This window comes from Lissotriton vulgaris, chromosome 7 (genome assembly GCF_964263255.1).
Source record: "Lissotriton vulgaris chromosome 7, aLisVul1.2, whole genome shotgun sequence".
Classification (NCBI taxonomy): Eukaryota; Metazoa; Chordata; class Amphibia; order Caudata; family Salamandridae; genus Lissotriton; species Lissotriton vulgaris.
The window spans coordinates 1,025,996,980-1,026,016,123 of record NC_141695.1 but is presented as its reverse complement, the minus strand read 5'-3'; the positions used below and the strand labels follow the sequence as shown (position 1 = coordinate 1,026,016,123).

Genomic DNA, 19,144 nt, shown 5'->3' with positions numbered 1-19,144 from the left:
GCAATTGGGAGCGCCCGCAGCCGCCTCACCCCAGGAGGGGCACACACACATTCTGAGCGAAGGATCGACAACCACCCTCGTCGCCAATTGTTGTGTCGGGTGATGGGGACAGGACTGCCCTAGGGAGATCACTCTGGGACCTGCACTCAGGGGCATCTAAACCTGACTAGGCCTGACACGTGGCCCTAGAATAAACTCAGTCGAACACTGGGAATAAGTTTGCTTGCTCGGTCTGTGCGTCTCTCTCTCTGAACGCCCGCGCACGTGCTAGACCTCTTTTTATTATAGGGAGTCACATGACCAACACGTCCAGCCCTCGGGGCGCCGGGGGCGGACCTTCAGGAACATAACAGGTGTCCCCCCCCCCCCCCTTTCTTTCCCAACCGCAAGCCTCTGAAATAAGCCCAGAGATCCCGCCTCCCTCAGCAATCACACAGGAGGGGCAGAGCGGGAGCTGATGCGGGCTGGAGTGTGACCCCACATGGCAAGCGCTTGGGAGACAGAGCACCGTGAACAGCCAGCTGCAGGAGAGGCAATGCCCGCTACGGATGCGCTCGTGGAGAGTGAGCATATCAGAGACGGGAGCAGAGGTGACGGCTCCTACCGCGCTCAGTATGGAGGCAACATTTGAGGAGTTGAGGAGAGAGTGAGGGCGTGGGTTGCGAGAGCGACGACGGCCGCCCCTGCTTTAATGGACGTAGGGACAACAGCGGTCAAACACGGAATGCGGGAAACGGTAGTCTAGCTCGTTAGTGTACATGATTCACGACGAAACAGTGGACCTATTTCCACACACGCACTGCTCCACCTCAGACAGCACAGGACAGCGTTAGGGTCCGATACAAGCTGAAGCAAAGAATTGCTATTCCGAAAAGGCTAATTAAGATGCAAGATGATCGCGTGTGGAAGAGGAACTTAAATGTATTGATACCCAGTAGTCTGCTGAAGGGCACCATCGGAGTAGTGAGTCTTGTGTCACATGCAACATTCCTTATGGGGCCCGAACACAATCATTAGGAGCACACAGGACCTGGTCCCTGGCTGGGGTTTAATCCACTGAGGGAAGAATAGCTTGTGCTCCCCCTCCCCTTTGCCGGAAGGGGGTTTCTAGGACTCTGCCTGTACGACCAATCCGCCACCATGACCAAGACAGCTGCGTGGACGGATGGACAGAGGAGAGCTTGGAAGATGCCTGGCTGAAGAGGGGACCGCAGCATCAAAAAAAAAAGGCTACCTTTGGGCTGACCTTCCCTTTGTCTCCTTTCCGTCTTTCCCCTCATCCTCTCCCCTCTCACTCCACCTCTCCCCTTTCCCTCTCTATTTGTCTCTCCGGACTTTGGGCACAGTTCTTCCTCGTCTCCCTACTATGGCTCCTTCCTCCCCTCCGTTTCCTATAAATTCTCTCAACCTCGTTGTTTGTTTACTGTACCTTTCTACGCCATTGTAACTGATGTAATTTGTAACACAATCTTCCTCTGCTATAGCGCTCTAATACCTACAGGTCCATCCAGCGCTTTATAATCCTTTTGATCTATCTTATAATGCAACATTCCCCTGGTTATGCGCTCTGATACCACCGGATCTAGATAGCGCTATATAACAGTCGCAAATCGATTAAACTAAAAACTGTTTTTTCCTGTATGCTGAGACCTGAGCAACATGGCTGATGACCAGTGGAGCTGCTTGACAGCTATTGAGGAGTCTGGCCCTGGTTTTCCCCCTTGACCGTCACCTACCCAGCCGGACATTGGGCATTGTTCCTCCTTGTCTCCCCGCTATTACTCCTTCCTCCCGTTGTTTGTTTACTGTACCTACTACCCTACTTTAACTGATGTAATTTGTAACGCAATCTTCCTCTGCTATAGCGCTCTGATACCTACGGGTCTAGCCAGCGCTTCATAATCCTTTTGATGTACCTTATAATGCAACGTTCCCCTGGTTATTCGCTCTGATACCTCCGGGTCTCGATACTGCTATGTAACCTTTGCATATCAAATAAACTATAAATTTGCTTTTCCTGAACGCTGAGACCTGAGCAACATGGCTGATGACCAGTGGAGCTGCCTGACAGCTAATGAGGAGCCTGGCCCTGGTTTTCCCCCTTGACCATCACCTACCCAGCTGGACATTGGGCATTGTTCCTCCTCGTCTCCCCGCTATTACTCCTTCCTCCCCTCCCTCCTTTAAATTACTGCAACATGGTTTGAGTACTGTTCCTTACAATGTTTTTGTATCTGATGTAACTTGTAACGCAACAATCCTAAATGTAAAGCGCTCCGATACCCTCTTGGGTCAAGTTCGCGCTATACAAACTTTATAAATTAAATAAATAAATAAGATGCCCAAAGGCATTTTCGGCTCGAGGTGGTATACAGATGTCTTACTCTCATAGACACTTGCTTACATCTTCCCAGTGCTCTCTTTAAATGCGCACAGTGACTGATGCCAGTTTAGATTGAACCATTTTGCTCAAGTTATACTCCAGCAGACCTGACTTGGCAGTTTCACACTACTTTAGCGACAAGGAGGTAACTGGGATGAAATTGTGTTCCAATGCAACCGTATATGAGCACTGGGTATAAAAATTCTGCAATCTGTCTGGCATGAAGTTGAGAAACAAAGGTGGTAAAGGCAAGCAAACTATGTGATGGTCAGACTAGGCTGATGGAATAGCTTCTACTAAAAGGTGCTGGAAGTTCACTATGTTGTTGAACATCAGTACAGTGCTGAATTAAGTATTCATTGTCATTTTCTATGGATGTCTGTTCATGTGTTTTTACAAAGATTTGAAAGAGAGGGATTGTTAGACCTTTATTTCCTACGGTTTTGTGCCTTTAATGTGTAAGCTAGCTTCCTCTGTTGTGGAAGTTGCTACAGATTAACCTCTTCTGATTAGTTTCTGGGCGAATGAGTCGGAGCGCCCATCATTCACACGCTAATTGAAAGGTCACATGCGCAGCCGAACTATTTAAAGCTGACAGACGCCGACTGCATTGAATATGCACCTTTTGCTGCAGGACCTACTTGCTGTCACTTTTCATAGATGTCGTTTCATTATGGTGTACTTTCAAAAAAGCTAGAAAGGGAGGGTTTGTTATAGACCGCCTAGACAACAACGCGCACAACAGCAAAGAGCTCTTCAACATCGTGAAGGAACTCTCCAACCCCAGCTCCAACACCAACGACGTCCCACCCTCGCAAGACCTGTGTGACTCACTCGCCAACTTCTTCCACCGCAAGATCACAGACATCCAAGACAGTTTCAACGCCACGACCGCCCGACAACCACTGAGACCTCCGCCCCCACGACCACCATCCGCACCAACCGCCTGCTCTACTGGACCAACATCAACGACGATGACACCATCAAAATCATGAACACCATCCACTCCGGATCTCCGTCAGATCCATGCCCACACCACATCTTCAACAAAGCCAGCACATCCATCGCACCTTATCTCCGGAAAGTCATCAACACCTCCTTCGAGACAGCAACCTTCCTGGAGAGCTGGAAGCACGCTGAGATCAACGCCTTACTCAAGAAACCCAAGGCAGACCCCAAGGACCTCAAGAACGTCCGGCCCATCTCCCTGCTCCCGTTCCCGGCAAAGGTCATCGAGAAGACCGTCAACGAACAACTGACCCGCTACCTCGAGGAGAACAATATCCTGGACCCTTCCCAGTCTGGGTTCCGCAGCAACCCCAGCACCAAGACTGCCCTCATTGCCGCCACCGAAGACATCAAGTCCCTGCTGGACAACGGAGAAAAGGCGGCCCTCATCCACCTGGACCTTTCAGCCGCCTTCGACACGGTCAGACACCACACACTACGAACATGCCTCCACAACACTGGTATCCAAGAGAAGGCCCTGGCTGGACCACCTCCTTCCTCTCCGGCAGAACACAGAGCGTCCGCCTTTCCCCCCTTCTGCTCCGAAGCCACCGAGATCATCTGCGGCGTACCCCAGGGCTCATCCCTCAGCCCAACTCTGTTTAGCATATACATGGCACCGCTCGCCCACGTCGCCCATCGGCATGACCTCAACATCCTCTCCTATACCGATGACACCCAGCTGATACTCTCTCTCACCAAGGACCCCCACACTGCCAAAACCAACCTTCACGAAGGAATGAAGGCCGTTGCTGAATGGATGAGGAACAGCCGACTGAAGCTGAACTCGGACAAGACGGAGGTCCTCATCCTCGGATCCAAACCTTCGGCCTGACACGACTCCTGGTGGTCGACCGTACTGGGAACCGCTCCAACACCCACTGACCACGCACGCAACCTAGGTGTCATCCTCAACTCCACCCTCTCCATGACTAAACAGGTCAACGTAGTCTTCTCCTCCTGCTTCAACACCCTCCGCTTGCTCCGTAGGATCTACAAGTGGATCCCCACTGAAACGAGAAGAACAGTCACCCAGGCCCTTGTCAGCAGTAGGTTGGACTTTGGAAACGCCCTCTACGCAGGAGCCTCAGCCAAACTCATGAGACGGCTCCAACACATCCAGAACGCCTCTTCATGCCTGATCCACGACGTCCCTCGCCGCAGCCACTTCACACCCCACCTGAGAGACCTGCACTGGCTCCCGGTCAACAAGAGAATAACCTTAAAGCTCCTCACCCACGCACACAAGGAACTCCACAACACCGGACCAACGTACCTCAACAGACGACACCGCTTCTACACCCCCTCCCGCCAGCTCCGCTCCGCCGACTTCGCCCTCGCTACAGTCCCCCGCTTCCGAAGAGCGACCTCAGGCGGCAGATTGTTCTCCCACCTCGCCGCAAAGACCTGGAACACCCTCCCCATCCACCTACGGCAGACCCAAGACCTTCTGACCTTCAGAAAACTCCTCAAGACCTGCCTTTTTGAGCAGTAGCAGCATTCCCCACCCCAGTGCCTTGAGACCCTCACGGGTGAGTAGTGCGCTTTACAAATGATATGATTGATTGAATGATTGATACTTCTAGTTTTTGGTTTAGTGCCTTTGTTTGTAATTTAGCTCCCAAGAATATTGAAATAGTTGCTGGTTGGGCTCTTTTTAATTTTAGACCACATGTCCAGAAAGCAACCATCCACAGATCACCATGAAGGGCTGCTTGCATATCTATGTAGCAGACAACCAAAGCGTATGAATGTATAACATTTAAGGAAAATACTGACCCCCTAATGTGATATTTTTCTATAACCGATTTATCAATATGATGTTTTGATTGCAAGTTAGTTTGTATAAGCTAATATTGAGTATGGTGTGTTCCTTTTGCTGTTATTGGTGCCTGCTGGTCTAAAAGTATCTGGGGCATATCACCTCTGTGTGTGAAATAAAAGTATTGCTGTCCCCTACAGATATGAACTAGGAGCAAAGCAAGAATCTGAAATAAGGTCACAGAATTCATTTCTTGAGAAAGATTGACGTGTCCAGACTTATGCTACGTGTCGTATCCTTTATTTACTTTACCTGGGTGTAGATAGGCTGTTCTTTGAATTTCTGACCTCTAGGACTGAAATGCCATCGGCCTGTGCAGTGGTGCTTTTTAGGTCTCGCCTAGGCAGCGCGCATGCGCTGCTCTAGGAGATGACGTTTAGAAATCGATCATCTTCTTTTCCAGCACACGCGTGCTTGTGGTGGCATCTACCTTGCGGGAGCCGACCATCTGTTTTTAATTTGCATGGCTGTGCGCTGCTGCTCCTGCTACCGCTAGGGGCAAGCTAGCACAAGCATGAGTGCTTTAAAACAGCTGTTTTTATTTGCCCTTCTTAACTGCTTAGCTTGCACTTTTGCTCTGTCTCCAATTTTCCCGCTATAGCACATATGGAATAAATTTACTTTTTGCCGCCTTTCGATTGTATCTTGAGTGTAAAAAAAGTAACGTTCTGCTAATACTCGAACACAATTTTCTTATTTGCAGCTCCTACGATTTTGCACTTCCGTCTCCAGCTTTCTGATAGTCTGTCCGGTTGTGGGTGATGAAGCACAGAAGTGCGTGCGTGCCCACTAACCTCCAGAAGCTAGCTCGCCAACAGTCTCTTCCTGTCCCCATCAATACGTCAATGCTGCCTCCAAAGAGGTCACCTCGCTTCCGGGACTTTGACTAACTTGGCGGTCTTCGGCTCTTCATAGCATGGGGGAGAGGTTTGGGGGAACACGACTTCCATTTCGGGCCGCTATTGATTGGAGTCCGGCAGTGTTCTCGTCGTTACGTCACTATTACATGGTTTTGCTTTTCGGTTGGCTACGCTCACTGCTTTCCTTAAGATCAGAAGAGCAAAGTGTGGGTGGACTTGGTGCTGTCCCCCATAATGACGGGTAAGGCTGTGCCCAAATATGCGCTTCCTCACTTTGCTTTCGCACAAGAAGAGTTAAACTTAAACATTCCTTCGTTTTAGGCTGTCACTCGCAGTAGCTGCACAGCTTGGTGTTTCAGTGGAGAGGAATTGATCGTGCATCTTTAGGAATAGACACACACTCTGTCTCTCGGCTATAAGAGTGCATGTCCAGGAGCATATGAGTACTACTTTCCTCGTCTCTTGTAATGACAGTACGTCTCTAGGAACCGACAAGCACTCCTTCTCGTGACTCTTGCAATGCTGGTGCACCTTTTGCAGAGGACGAGCACTTCAACTTTCCTCTCTTGAGGCAGGGTTTGTGCTGTAAGACTGACCTGTTTACACATGTATTGTAAATCACTCCAAGCCTGTAACTGAAACCTACATTCAAACCAGTGGTTTTAGAAGAAGTTCAAGGTGTAGCGGTAAGCCTCAAAGTGGTTGTCTTTTGTGATCGAACAATTTCAAATACTGGCCCTGATGGTCGCCGCCTGCGTGGCCGGGTTTGCGCTGTGTATTAAAAGCGTAAGCTAAGAGGACAAGCATTGGCTTAGCCAATAGGTTTCGCCTTTGGAACCTTATAAGTATTTAGTTATACAGTACAATATCCTTGGTGCAACAACATCAACTGTTGCATGGCTAAACACTTATACGGTCCCTTAAGGCAAGACCTATTGGCTATGTCAATGCCTGTTTCTTCATACTGACAGCGTTCTAGCATATCAGAGCATGTTTGTGTCTGTGATGAAAAGTCTTCGAAATATCTGGGCTCACAACTAATTTACAGGTCTACTGTGTCAGCAATGTGGATTTTTGGCATCTTGCTTACCTACACAGCACTTCTCCCCATCACTGCTGCACACTTCTGCACTGGTATAATTTTGTCATTTTTAGCTATCTGTTTACTATTTTTGTTAGCATTTTTAGGTCTCTCCTAGGCAGCTCTTACGCTATCTCTTTGAGACATGCTGTTGCAGGGATTCTGCACATACACAGAACTATCCACAGGAATACGGGACCTCAGTGTTATAGGGGCTAAGCCTTCCTACCGCCTCAGTACCCACAATCCCTGGACCGACTAGCTATAGTGTCTCACTCGCTCTTCTAACCAACCATGAAGGTACAAATGATTAGACCCCTCCGAACACAACACTCCAGACTCTCAGGAATCGCGTTAGCAGCATGTACCCTTTCGCTCATTCACTCGTACTTGTCCACAACAATAATTGACAGAGACCCTCTTATAGTTTAAAATGTTGATTTTAACTATTGGGCTCTATAATGCAGTATGCGAGCCACTACCAGCAGCAAAACGCATAAACCTAAAACAATTAGCACTGTAGCAAGTCCATATATTATAAAGGGAGATGTCATCTTATGTAGACAGTGCATAAAGGACTATAAGGCCTAACTGTTTTGAGTAAAGTGCGCTGATAACTTGGGGCGCTACATAATTTTTTTTTTTTTAAGTACATAAATTACAAATATGTGAACACAGGAAAGCTTTGCTGGGGGAATGAGAGGGCGCAGTGGCTCTGCTGTGTGGACACCTTGGGATGCAATCGAAAAATAAAAATCCCATCAGCTAAGCTCGTGTAGATGAAAATGCTCAAACCCAGAACATTCAGAAATGACAAGCCAAGACAAACAAGAAAAATTATGCCCTGAAAGTAACAGAAATAAACAGAAGGGAGCGACTACTTCTATCTGAAAGAAACACACAGTGATAGATGCCTTACATTAGAATTACCCGCAGGGGTCAGACTCAGTCTGGAAAGTTTTCATCCGCAGTACCCCAGTGCGTCTGAAGGTGGCGACGTTTGGCTTCGTGTCCGTCGTTGGCGTCGTGGTCGCCGAGATGACCTCGCGGCAGCTACTTAGACGCCGCCCTCATGCACTGACGTCCGTTATTTCTTTTTCAGCGCCAGCAAGCGCAGGTCTTGAGAGAGTGGTACCCTCAGTAATTTTTGGAGGCTTTTTGTCTCGGTTTTTTCAAGTCGATCGACTCCTGGTGTTGTAGAGATGCCGGGTTTCAAGTCTTGCGAGGACTGTCATCGAATGATGACGGTGACGGACTGCACCGCGTGTGTCTCTACTGCCTGGGTTGCAACCACAAGTCGTGCCCCGACTGCAGGGCCATGGCACCGAAGACTTTGCAGGAGCGGTCCCGAAAGTTGCCGGAGGTCCGGCAGTCGGCTCCACGCCGCTCAAGGTCCCGGTCTCGTGGGAGGTCGAGGGACCGGTCGCGGAGCCATCACCATCGTTCAGCAAGATCGAAGTTTTCACACTCTGGGTCAGGTAAGACGAAGCACAAGAAGTCGAAGAAGTGTCATCGCTCAATGACTTCCGATGCCCGTCGTGGCTGAGGGTGCGGGTAGTGCCTCCCCAGCGGCTCCGGCGGAGCCTACGGGGTAGCCGTCGGCCTTCCTGCCCTTCCCGGGTCCGTCGGTGACTCCCGCCCAGATGCAGGAATTTCTGTCAGCCATGGCCCACCTATCTGGTCTGTCGGGCCCGCCGGCGCGCCTTTGTGACCTTGGGCCCTCGCCCTTCACTGACAGGGGTTCCAGCATCGCTATTGGCTCTGACAAAGGGCCCTCAAGGATCCAGGCCTGGCACCCGGTCATCGCCGGTTGTCCTACTCACACCTCCACCTACATCGAGCCGTCCGGTCCGGTCTTTCAGGCCCATCAAACACCTAGTGGGCGCAGGATTCGCCATCACCTCCCTCACTGGTGCACCATCACTTAGGACAGGTGAGTTTTACAAATAGTCCGAAGGGGCTACTCCCTCCTCTTCGAGACTACCCCTCCAGCCATGCCACCCCAGTACCACCGCATGTTGGGGGGATCATGTGACACTTCTTCAACAGGAAGTTGCGGCCCTCTTGACCAAGGTAGCCATCAAGCGCGTTCCTGCGCCAGAAGTAAGACGTGGTTGTTATTCCTACTACTTTCTGGTGCCCAAGAAGGACAAGCGCCTGCGTCCTATCCTGGACCTCAGGCATGTCAATCGCTTCCTCCGCAAGGAGAAGTTCAAGCTGCTAACTCTAGCTCAGGTCTTGTCTGCTCTCAACCCTGGATACTGGATGGTAGCGTTTGACTTGCAGGACGCATATTTCCACATTCCCGTCCTGCCTGCCCACCGCCGTTCCCTACGGTTCACAGTAGGCCATGAGCACTTTCAGTTTACCATGCTCCCCTTTGGCCTTACCAGCACCCCTCGGGTGTTCACAAAAGTGATGGCGGTGGTCGCAGCTTATCTGCACAGATCAGGGGTACCAGTCTTCCCCTATCTCGACGGCAGGCTCACCCCAGCTAGTCGTCTCCCACCTCCAGACTATGGCCGACCTCCTGCATTTGCTGGGGTTCTCCATCAATGTGCCGAAGTTGCACCTGATTCCCTCTCAGAAGCTCCTCTTCATCGGAGCGGTTCTGGATACAATGTAGTTTCGGGCCTGTCCTCCTGAATGGCGAGTCCAGGATATTCAGGCTATGATTCCGATCTTTTGGCCTCTATCCTGGGTTTCAGTCAGGATGACCCTGTGGCTGATGGGTCTCATGGCCTCCTGCATCCTGCTGGTCACTCATGCCAAATGGCATATGCGGGCTCTGTAGTGGGACCTGAAGTTCCAGTGGGCGCATCATCAGGGAACCTGTCTGATTACGTCCAGGTCTCGGAGGGCACTGCACAACAGCTGCAGTGGTGGCTCATGATCGACATTGGATCCAGGGCACATCCCACGCGTCCGTCCTGGGATGGGGCGGCCACATGGGAGAGGCGGAGATCAAAGGCCTCTGGTCTCCGGCCGAGTCCCAACTCCATATCAACCTTCTGGAGCTTCAGGCGATCCTTCTTGCACTGAAGGCATTCCTTCCCTCTGTCAGGGGGAAGGTAGTGCAGGTGTTCACAAACAGCAGCTCTGCCATGTGGTATAGCAACAAACAAGACAGGGTGGGGTTGTGGACCCTATGTCTGGATGCTCTGTGCCTCTGGACATGGCTAGAACAGCAGAGCATTTCCCTGGTGGTTCAACACCTGGCAGGTTCACTGAACGCCAGGGCGGAAGAACTCAGCCGCAGGTGCTTGATGGATCACGAATGGGGTCTTCACTCTGATGTGGCGCAAGGTCTCTTTTGACAGTGGGGAGAGCCTTGGTTAGATCTATTCACCACCAAAGAGAATGTTCAATGTCAGCAATTCTGCACGTTGGAATTTCCAAGGCGGCACTCGCTAGGCGGCGCTTTTCGCCGTGAGTTGAGTTGCGGTCTGTTGTACGCCTTTCCGCCTATACCACTTCTGTCCAGAGTGCTGAAGAAGATCAGGCGCGACCTGGCCCAAGTCATTCTGGCCTTGAAGAGTTTGGTATACCAAGCTACTCAGATTGACGATCAATATCCCGATCCGACTGCCTCTTCAGGAGGATCTTCTGTCACAGCAGCAGGGGACGGTCCTCCACCCGAACCTGTCCATTCTTCACCTCTTTGCATGGATATTGAGCGGCAGCACTTGATTCTTTTTGACTTGCCCCCTGAAGTCTATGATGTCATTCTGGCAGCCAGGCACAAAAAGGTTGTGCTTAGAACACGTCCATCCTTTCTGCCAAAGGTTGTCACTCCCTTTCACATCAGGCAGACCATCACTTTGCCCACCTTCTTTCCGCCTCCGCATCCTTCCAGATTGTAAGAGAGACTCCACCGTCTGGACACAAAACGTGTGCTCTCATTTTACCTGAACCGCACACAACCGTTCCGGGTGGATGACTAGCTCTTTGTTGGCAACGTTGGCACCAAGAAAGGTTGGGCCGTACACAAGCGGACTAACTCGGTATGGGTCATCTTTTGTATTAAAGCCTGTTATTCTCTAGCTAAAAAGGAGCCTCTCGTGGGGCTGTGGGCCCATTCCAAAAGGGCGATGGCTGCCACTACGGCGTTGGGACGTGGTGTCCCATTACAAGACATCTGTCAGGCAGCTTCGTGGGCCTCGTTGCACACTTTTACTAAGCACTACTGCATGGACAGCCAAGTCCGGAGAGATGGCTTCTTTGGCCGTTCTGTTCTCCGGGACTTCCTGGTGTGATCTTGGTTCGCAGACCCACCACCAGGGTTGGTATTGCTGGGGTATCTATTCTATGGTAAGGAATCTATCACTATGTGTTTCTTTCAGATATACAAGTTTCTTACTTTCGGTAGCGATATATCTGTAAGAAACAATAGTAGTGATAGATTCCTTACTGCCCCACCCATCCTCCCCGTTCTGCGAACGGATTTCTAGGGTTAAGGTCATCCCTTTCACAGCCATAGTTTGCTCTACGTTTCTGGTGCGGAAAGTCGTGTACAGAACTGACGTCAGCGCACAAGGATGGCGTCTAAGTAGCTGCCGCGTGTCATCTCGGCGACCACAACGCCAACAACGGATGCGGAGCCGCACAATGCCACCTTCCGACATACAGGGCTACTTCTGACGAACATTTTTCCGGATCAAGTCAGACACCTGAGGGTAATTCTAAGGTAAGGACTCTATCACTACTAATGCTTCTTACAGAGATATTGTTACCGAAGGTAAGTTACTTGTTCTGTAGGGCCTGTCACCATAGTAGGGAAATAAACACTAAAAGGAGGAACAAATAAATCCAATGCGCCACTGAAAACCAAGGATTTACGAACCCAAAGGAACGAATGAAAAACGATGGGCGTGCTTGAAGACCACAGTCTAGATACAGCATGTCTCAAAAGAGAACAATGCATGCGCTGCCTAGGCGAGACCTAAAAAAGCACCAGATCCTTTCATTATGGAGAGTCATATTGATCCTGCAGTAGTCAATGTACTCCTTAACTGCCAGCAGCATAGCAATGGAAGCTAAACAGGTTAGGACTAGACATAGAAAAAGACAGACACTGCACACAATACAGGGAGCAGAACCAAGAACCCAAGACAGACTTGTTAGGAGGCTTCACTGAACCAGCAGTATTGGAACTCGTCATGTTTCTCTTTAAGCCGCCCTACAGATGCTGCCTGACATACGGATCCACCTTTATAATCACCTCTCCAAAAGGTCCTTGTCCAACATCTAGGAATAATTAATATGAGTCACACCTCATCAACGTTTTAACTAGCTTTATCTGTAATACTACTAAAATAAAAAGTAATACTACCCGTTGTCCTTTTTTTGTTTCTCTAACAGCTCAAGCCTGGATAAAATGTTGAAATGTGAACAAGAACAACGTCAGAATCTACAGCATGAGTTACAACAAGAAAAGGAAACTACCAGCGTCCTCAGAACTGAGCTGCAACAAGTGTCAGGGTTAAAAAAGGTAAAGGTGTCGATCAGGTGTTAGTATGTTTTCTATGTGCAGAAAGTATTTTGTATACAAAAAACATCAAAAATATCTTTGTAGTAAAAAAAGTACAAACGGATATAAACATTTTTAAAGAAAATGTTAAAGTTGTAAAAGATCATCTTAACCTTCTTGTTAAATATTTTTTGGTTGGATGCATTACAAGAAGCAAGATCGGCAGCAGGTTTTGTTAACCGATAGTTCTGCACTCCCCTGCAATGTCCCACAGAATCCTGACTGTATTTGAGTACAAAATACACATTGCCTGCATGATCTTATGGCGAAAGATAAAAAAAGCTAGAAGCCAGCTAGGTTGATGTGGGATTGAGGTTGTGTTAGGCAGCAGAGATGAAGAGCCAGCCTCGTGAGTGGATTGGTAAGACAGGGCTACTTTAAAGGGCGGTCAGTCAGCAGAGAAGATTGTCAGCAGACCAAGGAAGCCTTCTCCTTGATAGCCTTGATCTGGCACTGCCCACAATGAATTGATTGCCTCATTTTGCCTCCAGATCCCCTGGAACAAGGTGAGCTAGCAGAAGTGGAACAAAATGGCTGAGGTTTGCATTGCTAGGATGTCAGTGCGGATGTTGGCACATTATGATGGTGAGTGTAGACCCAACCAAAGACTAGTTACAGTGGTTGCAGGTGAATTCTTACTGGTGGAGCCAGGGCTTGTGACCAAGGAGGTGCTAGAACACTGCTGAGAGACACCTTTGGATACCACCCCTGAGAGACACCTGTGGATGAAGGTTGTAAGGCCTGCCTTGTGCATGGGCCTGGATAGTGCAGGTCAAGGTTACCTAGTGAATAGCTGGAGCTCAGGGAATGTTGCAGTTGGTGCAGCAGGAGGAGCCTTACGTGGCCTACTGTGGCATAGAATGGCTTCTGGAACTGTAATGAAGCTGGTAATTTATAGTAGGAGACACTAAAGACAAAACTTTGCAATGACTCTCCAGGCGTTGGTTCACCCACTTTGATGGTTGCACCTATTATTTGATTAAGTAGCTGGACGTGTCGTGCAGTGCAGCTGGAAGTGCGCCCTGTCTCTTAGGATACTTGAACTGGTGACACCTTACCAGAGATTGAATATTGTCAGTGAGAACGAGCAGAAAGAATGATTTGGATTCCTAGCAGGTTTCATAGCTCAATATCCCCTGAGGTATCCCTCTCCTAAAAGTGGCCGCTCTCACAAGGAGGTTTCATAGCTCTGAATATCTGCTGAATTGTGGGCTGCGGTCTGGTGTTATTTTGTGTAGCGCTGATTGCTGTTTGAGAAAAGGACTTGAGCTGAACCAACAATAAGAGGGGCTGTGGCTATAGGGGATCAACAGGGAAAGCTTTCAGCTAAATCAACCCAAGACGACGAAATTAATCAGTATACTGAAATGGTTGGTGGTAGCAGGCCTGCACAGTCGCAGTAGGCTTTTCGAGGTAAGGAGGGGCTGGCTGGAGATTTGCATTCCCCTGTCCTAGAGGCCATTGTAGTTTCCACAGCAGCCCTTAAAGGAAAAATAAACATCATCTTAATAGATGTCAGTCTTCTTGAAAACTAGTCATAGAAAAGTTGTGGACCCAACGAAAGAACCCGAAGGGGTAGTGGATCATCAAAAAAAGTTACATCCGACTGCAGAGCAGTATGAGAGTAGAGACACTCTCTCTCTCTCTCTCTCTCTCTCTCTCTCTCTCTCTCTCTCTCTCTCTCTCTCTCTCTCTCTTTCTTCCTCTCTTTCTTCCTCTCTCTTCCTCTCTCTCTCTCTCTTTCTCTCTTCCTCTCTCTCTCTTTCTCTCCCTCTCTCTCCCGCTCCAGTGGCCGATAGAGAAGGAACAGACTGCACTTTCGGAGAGCTTGGGAACAAATGTAAGGCCTGTCTGTAAAGCTCTTCCTGGAAGACTAGATACTGCAGAAGGGCCTTTATTATTCATCTCTATGGAATGTGTGCACAAAGTGCTGAAACCCCTGCTGTTGCCAGGGGTCACACCACGAGTCATGTTTGCTCAGTTTCTGCACTACCGGGAAAGAGTCATGATTATGCATCATGTTCAAAATCAGGTGCTACGTAATAAGAAAACTGAACAATCCTGATCTTTCTGTACTATACTCAATAGGTCCAGCAACTAAAAAAATCCTATGCCCCTGTGATACAAAAGCTGTGAGCACTAAACTTGAAGTGCATGCTCCTATATCCTGCCCAACTAAGAATCATATAAGATGAAAAGTCAAATATTTTTTACTGCACCATAGAACATCTGGTAGTGGTTTGAATTGTGGCTTAATGTGAAGCGATTACGGGCTCCTGTGAGCTAGCCTTGATCATTCAGGTCTTCACTGGTGGAGCTACTGCTTCAAGACTCTGATAGAAAGTGGAGGCTGTGGAGTGCTAGCAGGCGTATCACAGGACAGTGGTGCAAGAAGAGAATGCTTGTGGCAGATACCTCTCAGAAAGACCTAAAACAGGATGCAAATTCTGGGGGTCGTAGCCTGACTAGCTAAGATGGAGTGGAACGTTTGAAGGGTAGTGAGGGTAGGGCAGCAAGAAAGATGTGTTCCGTAAGATACATGGATTTGCTTTGTGATAAGATGATAATGCTTGGCCTAAGGGTCTAAGATTTGCTTCTGTCTCATGGATTCAAATCTTTTCTTGTAACGTGGGGATGTGCGACTGACATGTTTACAATAGCTTTGCATTAATTAGATGTTCCAATGTTGTGATTGGAAGATAGGGATTGTGTGCTAGATGGTCAACAGGTTTATTTATTTATTTATTTGAACTTGTAAGGCGCACAGCTACCCGCAATGGGTTTCCCGGCGCCAAGGGAAAGACTGGAGAAGAAAACTACAAGACTTAAGAAAGGGACTGCTGTTCAGAGAATCAATATTGCTGAGAAGAACTATTGCTGAAAAAGGCAAGTTTTTAATCCCTTGCGGATCTTAACCAAATCAGTTTCCAACTTCAGCCTCACAGGCAAGGTATTCCACATTTTGGTGGCCAGATGCGAAAAGGAGCGGCCGCCCATCTTCGCCAGCCTGAATCTAGGAACGACAAAGTCTCCCTTACCTGCATATCTAAGGGTACGGCTAGGAGTATAGGCATGAATAAGACTTTGAAGGTATTTGGGGGCAGAGCCCTGTTTAATCTTAAAAATATAGCATAAAGCCTTAAACTTGGTTCTATTTTTAATCTCTAGCCAATGCAAATCGCGAAGGGCTGGGAGTGCGGATGCTTTCCTGGGAACATTGCATAGCAGCCATGCGGCCACGTTTTGAGCCACCTGGAGTTTTCTCAACGTAGCCAGATCAGCACCAAGGTACAGGACATTCCCATAGTCCAGGCGGGATGTTATCAAAGCCTGGACCACAGTCCTTTGGGTGGTGGTCGGAAGCATCCACAAGATTTTTTGGAGCCATTTGAGGGTGGCAAAACAGATGGCAGCCACTTTGACAGCCTGTTGTTGCATCGTAAGTTTCTCATCGATTAAAAATCCAAGATTGCGAGCTTGGGCCACCGGCTTGGGAGAAGGACCCATACTCTCGGGCCAATGTTGTGGGCCCCAGAGATCTTTGTCTTTACCCAGGATTACAATCTTGGTCTTATCACCGTTCAGCTTCAGGAAGTTTGCCTTCATCCAGTCTGCCACCTGAGACAGCCCTAATTTAAGAGCAGAGACATTGCTACCATCCCCTCCAGATAGAGTAAAAATAATTTGTGTGTCATCGGCGTACGAGAATAACGTTAGGCCAGCTTCTTCCACAATCTTGGCCAGGGGTCTAATATAGTTGTTAAAAAGTAATGGACTAAGGATAGACCCCTGGGGCACGCCGTACGCCGATGCACAAATTTTAGATGATGCTTTGGCCGAGAAGACCTAGAAGGTGCGCCCTCTCAGAAAAGAGGCTATCCAAGTAAGGGCCGAACCCCCAAATCCCAAAGATTGGAGGGATGAGAGAAGAATGGAATGAGACACAGTATCGAAAGCAGCGCTTAAATCCAACAGGATAAGCGCCGATGTCTCCCCGCGATCGACACTGTGTCTCATGTTCTCGGTGACCCCCAAAAGAGTTGTTTCGGTGGAGTAGTGGGCCCTGAAACCAGATTGTGAAGGATGCAGGTAGCCCAAGCTCTCCACTAAATGGGATAGTTTGGAGTTAATGTGCCTCTCTAAAATTTTAGAGAGAATAGGCAACAGTGAAATAGGCCTATAGTTGGATAGGTTTGAAGTATCCACGCCTGCTTTTTTCAGCAGGGGAACTACCATTGCGTGTTTCCACGTCTGTGGAACACATGATTCTATCAATGAGGTGTTCAGGAGTTTCATCAATACACTGCGAGAGTTTAAATCAAGTTGTTTAAAAAATTTTGCCGGGAGGGGGTCACAGGGCGATCCAGATTTAATGCTCTTAAGACAATTGGCAAAGGAAGCATCATCAAAAGGCAGCCACTCAGAGAGCTTAATTGTCATGGGTAGTTGACAGTCTGGGGCAAGTCCAGGGGGCGCCAGAGGAGAATGTAAATCTGTGTTCAAAGGGCAAATACCCAGCGAGTCATAGATCCGTTCTACCTTAGTGATGAAATAGTCAGCTACTGAGTTGCACTGTTCCTCATTCAGAGATGGGGGGGCAGGATTGGAATCAGCTCCTGTCAGTTTTTTTACCACTGAGAATAAGGTGCGAGGACAATTCTGGGCGTGTGAGATGGTATTAGTAATATGAGTAGCTCTTGCGATCTTGCAATGTTTATGGTAGTCTCTAAGAGCTGTCTTATATGCCATCTTACGAGAGGGCGAGTAGGAACGCCTCCATTGTCTCTCAAGTACCTTACATTTAGACTTAGTGGTTTTCAAACTATCCGAAAACCAGACTGCGGGGTGACGATGTGGCAGGGCATACAAGGGCATAAGGGGAACAAGTTTATTCACAGCAGAAGTCATCCAGTCAACGACTGCTGCTTCTGATGCCAGGAAACATGGATTATCAGTTGGTAAGGTATTACATAGATGCTTGTTAAATTCAGTAATGATAGTATTTCACTCAAGAGTAGGGATAAACCATGCTGCAATTTTGACTAACAGTTACTCAAAGTAGTACGTTATATATTGGTAGTGAAGAAGAGTATTAGCTGAAAAAAAATTGGGATATTTGGGGTGAGGAAATAATTGTTAAGAATTGTACTGTACTTGCCATTTATTTATATGATACTGTGTTTAGATTCTTCTTGTTGTTTGTAGGAGCTAAAGAACTTGCAAGATGAAAAGGAGGAAATACAGAAAATCTGTGAAGAACAAGAGCAGGCCTTACAAGAAATGGGCCAGCACCTCAGTCAGTAAGAATGAAAGATTTTACTATTTACTTTACAAAGCTACAATTCTCTTCCAAAGGATCCTCATCTACAGTCATAGGCACTGAAGTGACCCGCCCATGTGTGGGATCTTTGAGTATTTTGTGAAGAGAGATATATGTATATGTTCGAGGCATATTTGGATTCACTAAGCTGTGCATACTCCTGTTATCTAGTGTTTGGCCCCGGATGTGTGAAAATTATTTTTCTTCAAAGAATTCTTCTCGAGTCACAAGATAACCCGACTCCACCTCTTACTAGTAATGCTCATGGTCATCGGCTCCATTGTTATTTTTTTTCCGCCATTGTTCTGACGTGCTTCAGTGCTCCGAATCGACACAGCTGCGGTGGTCTTTTCAGTTCTCACGGTCCATTATGTCCCTGTCAGTATTGTATACAATTGCATTTCCCCCTTTTCTCTCAAATCAGGTCGACGCTTTCAGTTACTGTCCAACTCCAGCCCCCGGTGAGGCATCACCCATCGGTCCTTTCTTTCCTTCCATTCAGTCCTCTCTCATCATGCTTCGTCTGTGATGGAACAGACATTAGGTCTCGCACCTGCGACGCAGGGCGAAAGCCCTGTCGCAGCGAGACCTATTGCTATCGGCTCTGATTACAAGGAGCCAAAAGGGAGACAGGACATGGGCACGTGCACGCTGCAGGCCGGATCGGGACGCGCACATTCACCAAGTACAGTTACGCGCTGTGCCAATCTCCTGCCTCCCTTGCAAAGCTCCTGCAGTTACTTTCGCTTTCCCTCCCCCCTCCGCCATCGATCCAAGAAGATACTGCATCGTGCCTTGGGTCCCCGTTGTGAACACTCGGTACTTTGTGCTGTCTGAATCTTCCTAACAATGTAAAATGTTGTCCCCTGCCTATTTCAGCACGTTACCTGCCTTTCCGAGTGCACTAACATCTGCACAGAACCGCGACGCTGCAAACAACCTTCAGGCGGGAGGGCATGTGGCCTGCAAGCGTTACCCTCCGGGCAGGTGCTCTCACTTTGGAAATGGCGTCTTTCTGGCTCTATAGCTAGCGAGGTGTGTACCCCCTTTCCCAACACATCCTAAAAAAAAGCGCACTTGAATATTACCGCCTTCAGTGGCTAGGCTAATATCATCGCGGCAGACAACCCTATATTGGTC

The 19,144-nt window shown here is 48.5% G+C and overlaps 1 protein-coding gene across 4 annotated transcripts in view; it reads left to right on the top strand.

Annotated features, from left to right (window-relative positions):
* RUFY1 (RUN and FYVE domain containing 1) overlaps positions 1 to 19,144 on the top strand; it is a 717,137-nt gene that overhangs the window by 551,145 nt on the left and 146,848 nt on the right. For all 4 annotated transcript variants that reach the window (XM_086931454.1, XM_086931453.1, XM_086931456.1 and 1 more), the window contains 2 exons: positions 12,516 to 12,645; positions 17,890 to 17,984. In XM_086931454.1, coding sequence (XP_086787580.1) covers positions 12,516 to 12,645; positions 17,890 to 17,984 — 225 coding nt within the window. The remainder of the gene's footprint in view (positions 1 to 12,515; positions 12,646 to 17,889; positions 17,985 to 19,144) is intronic.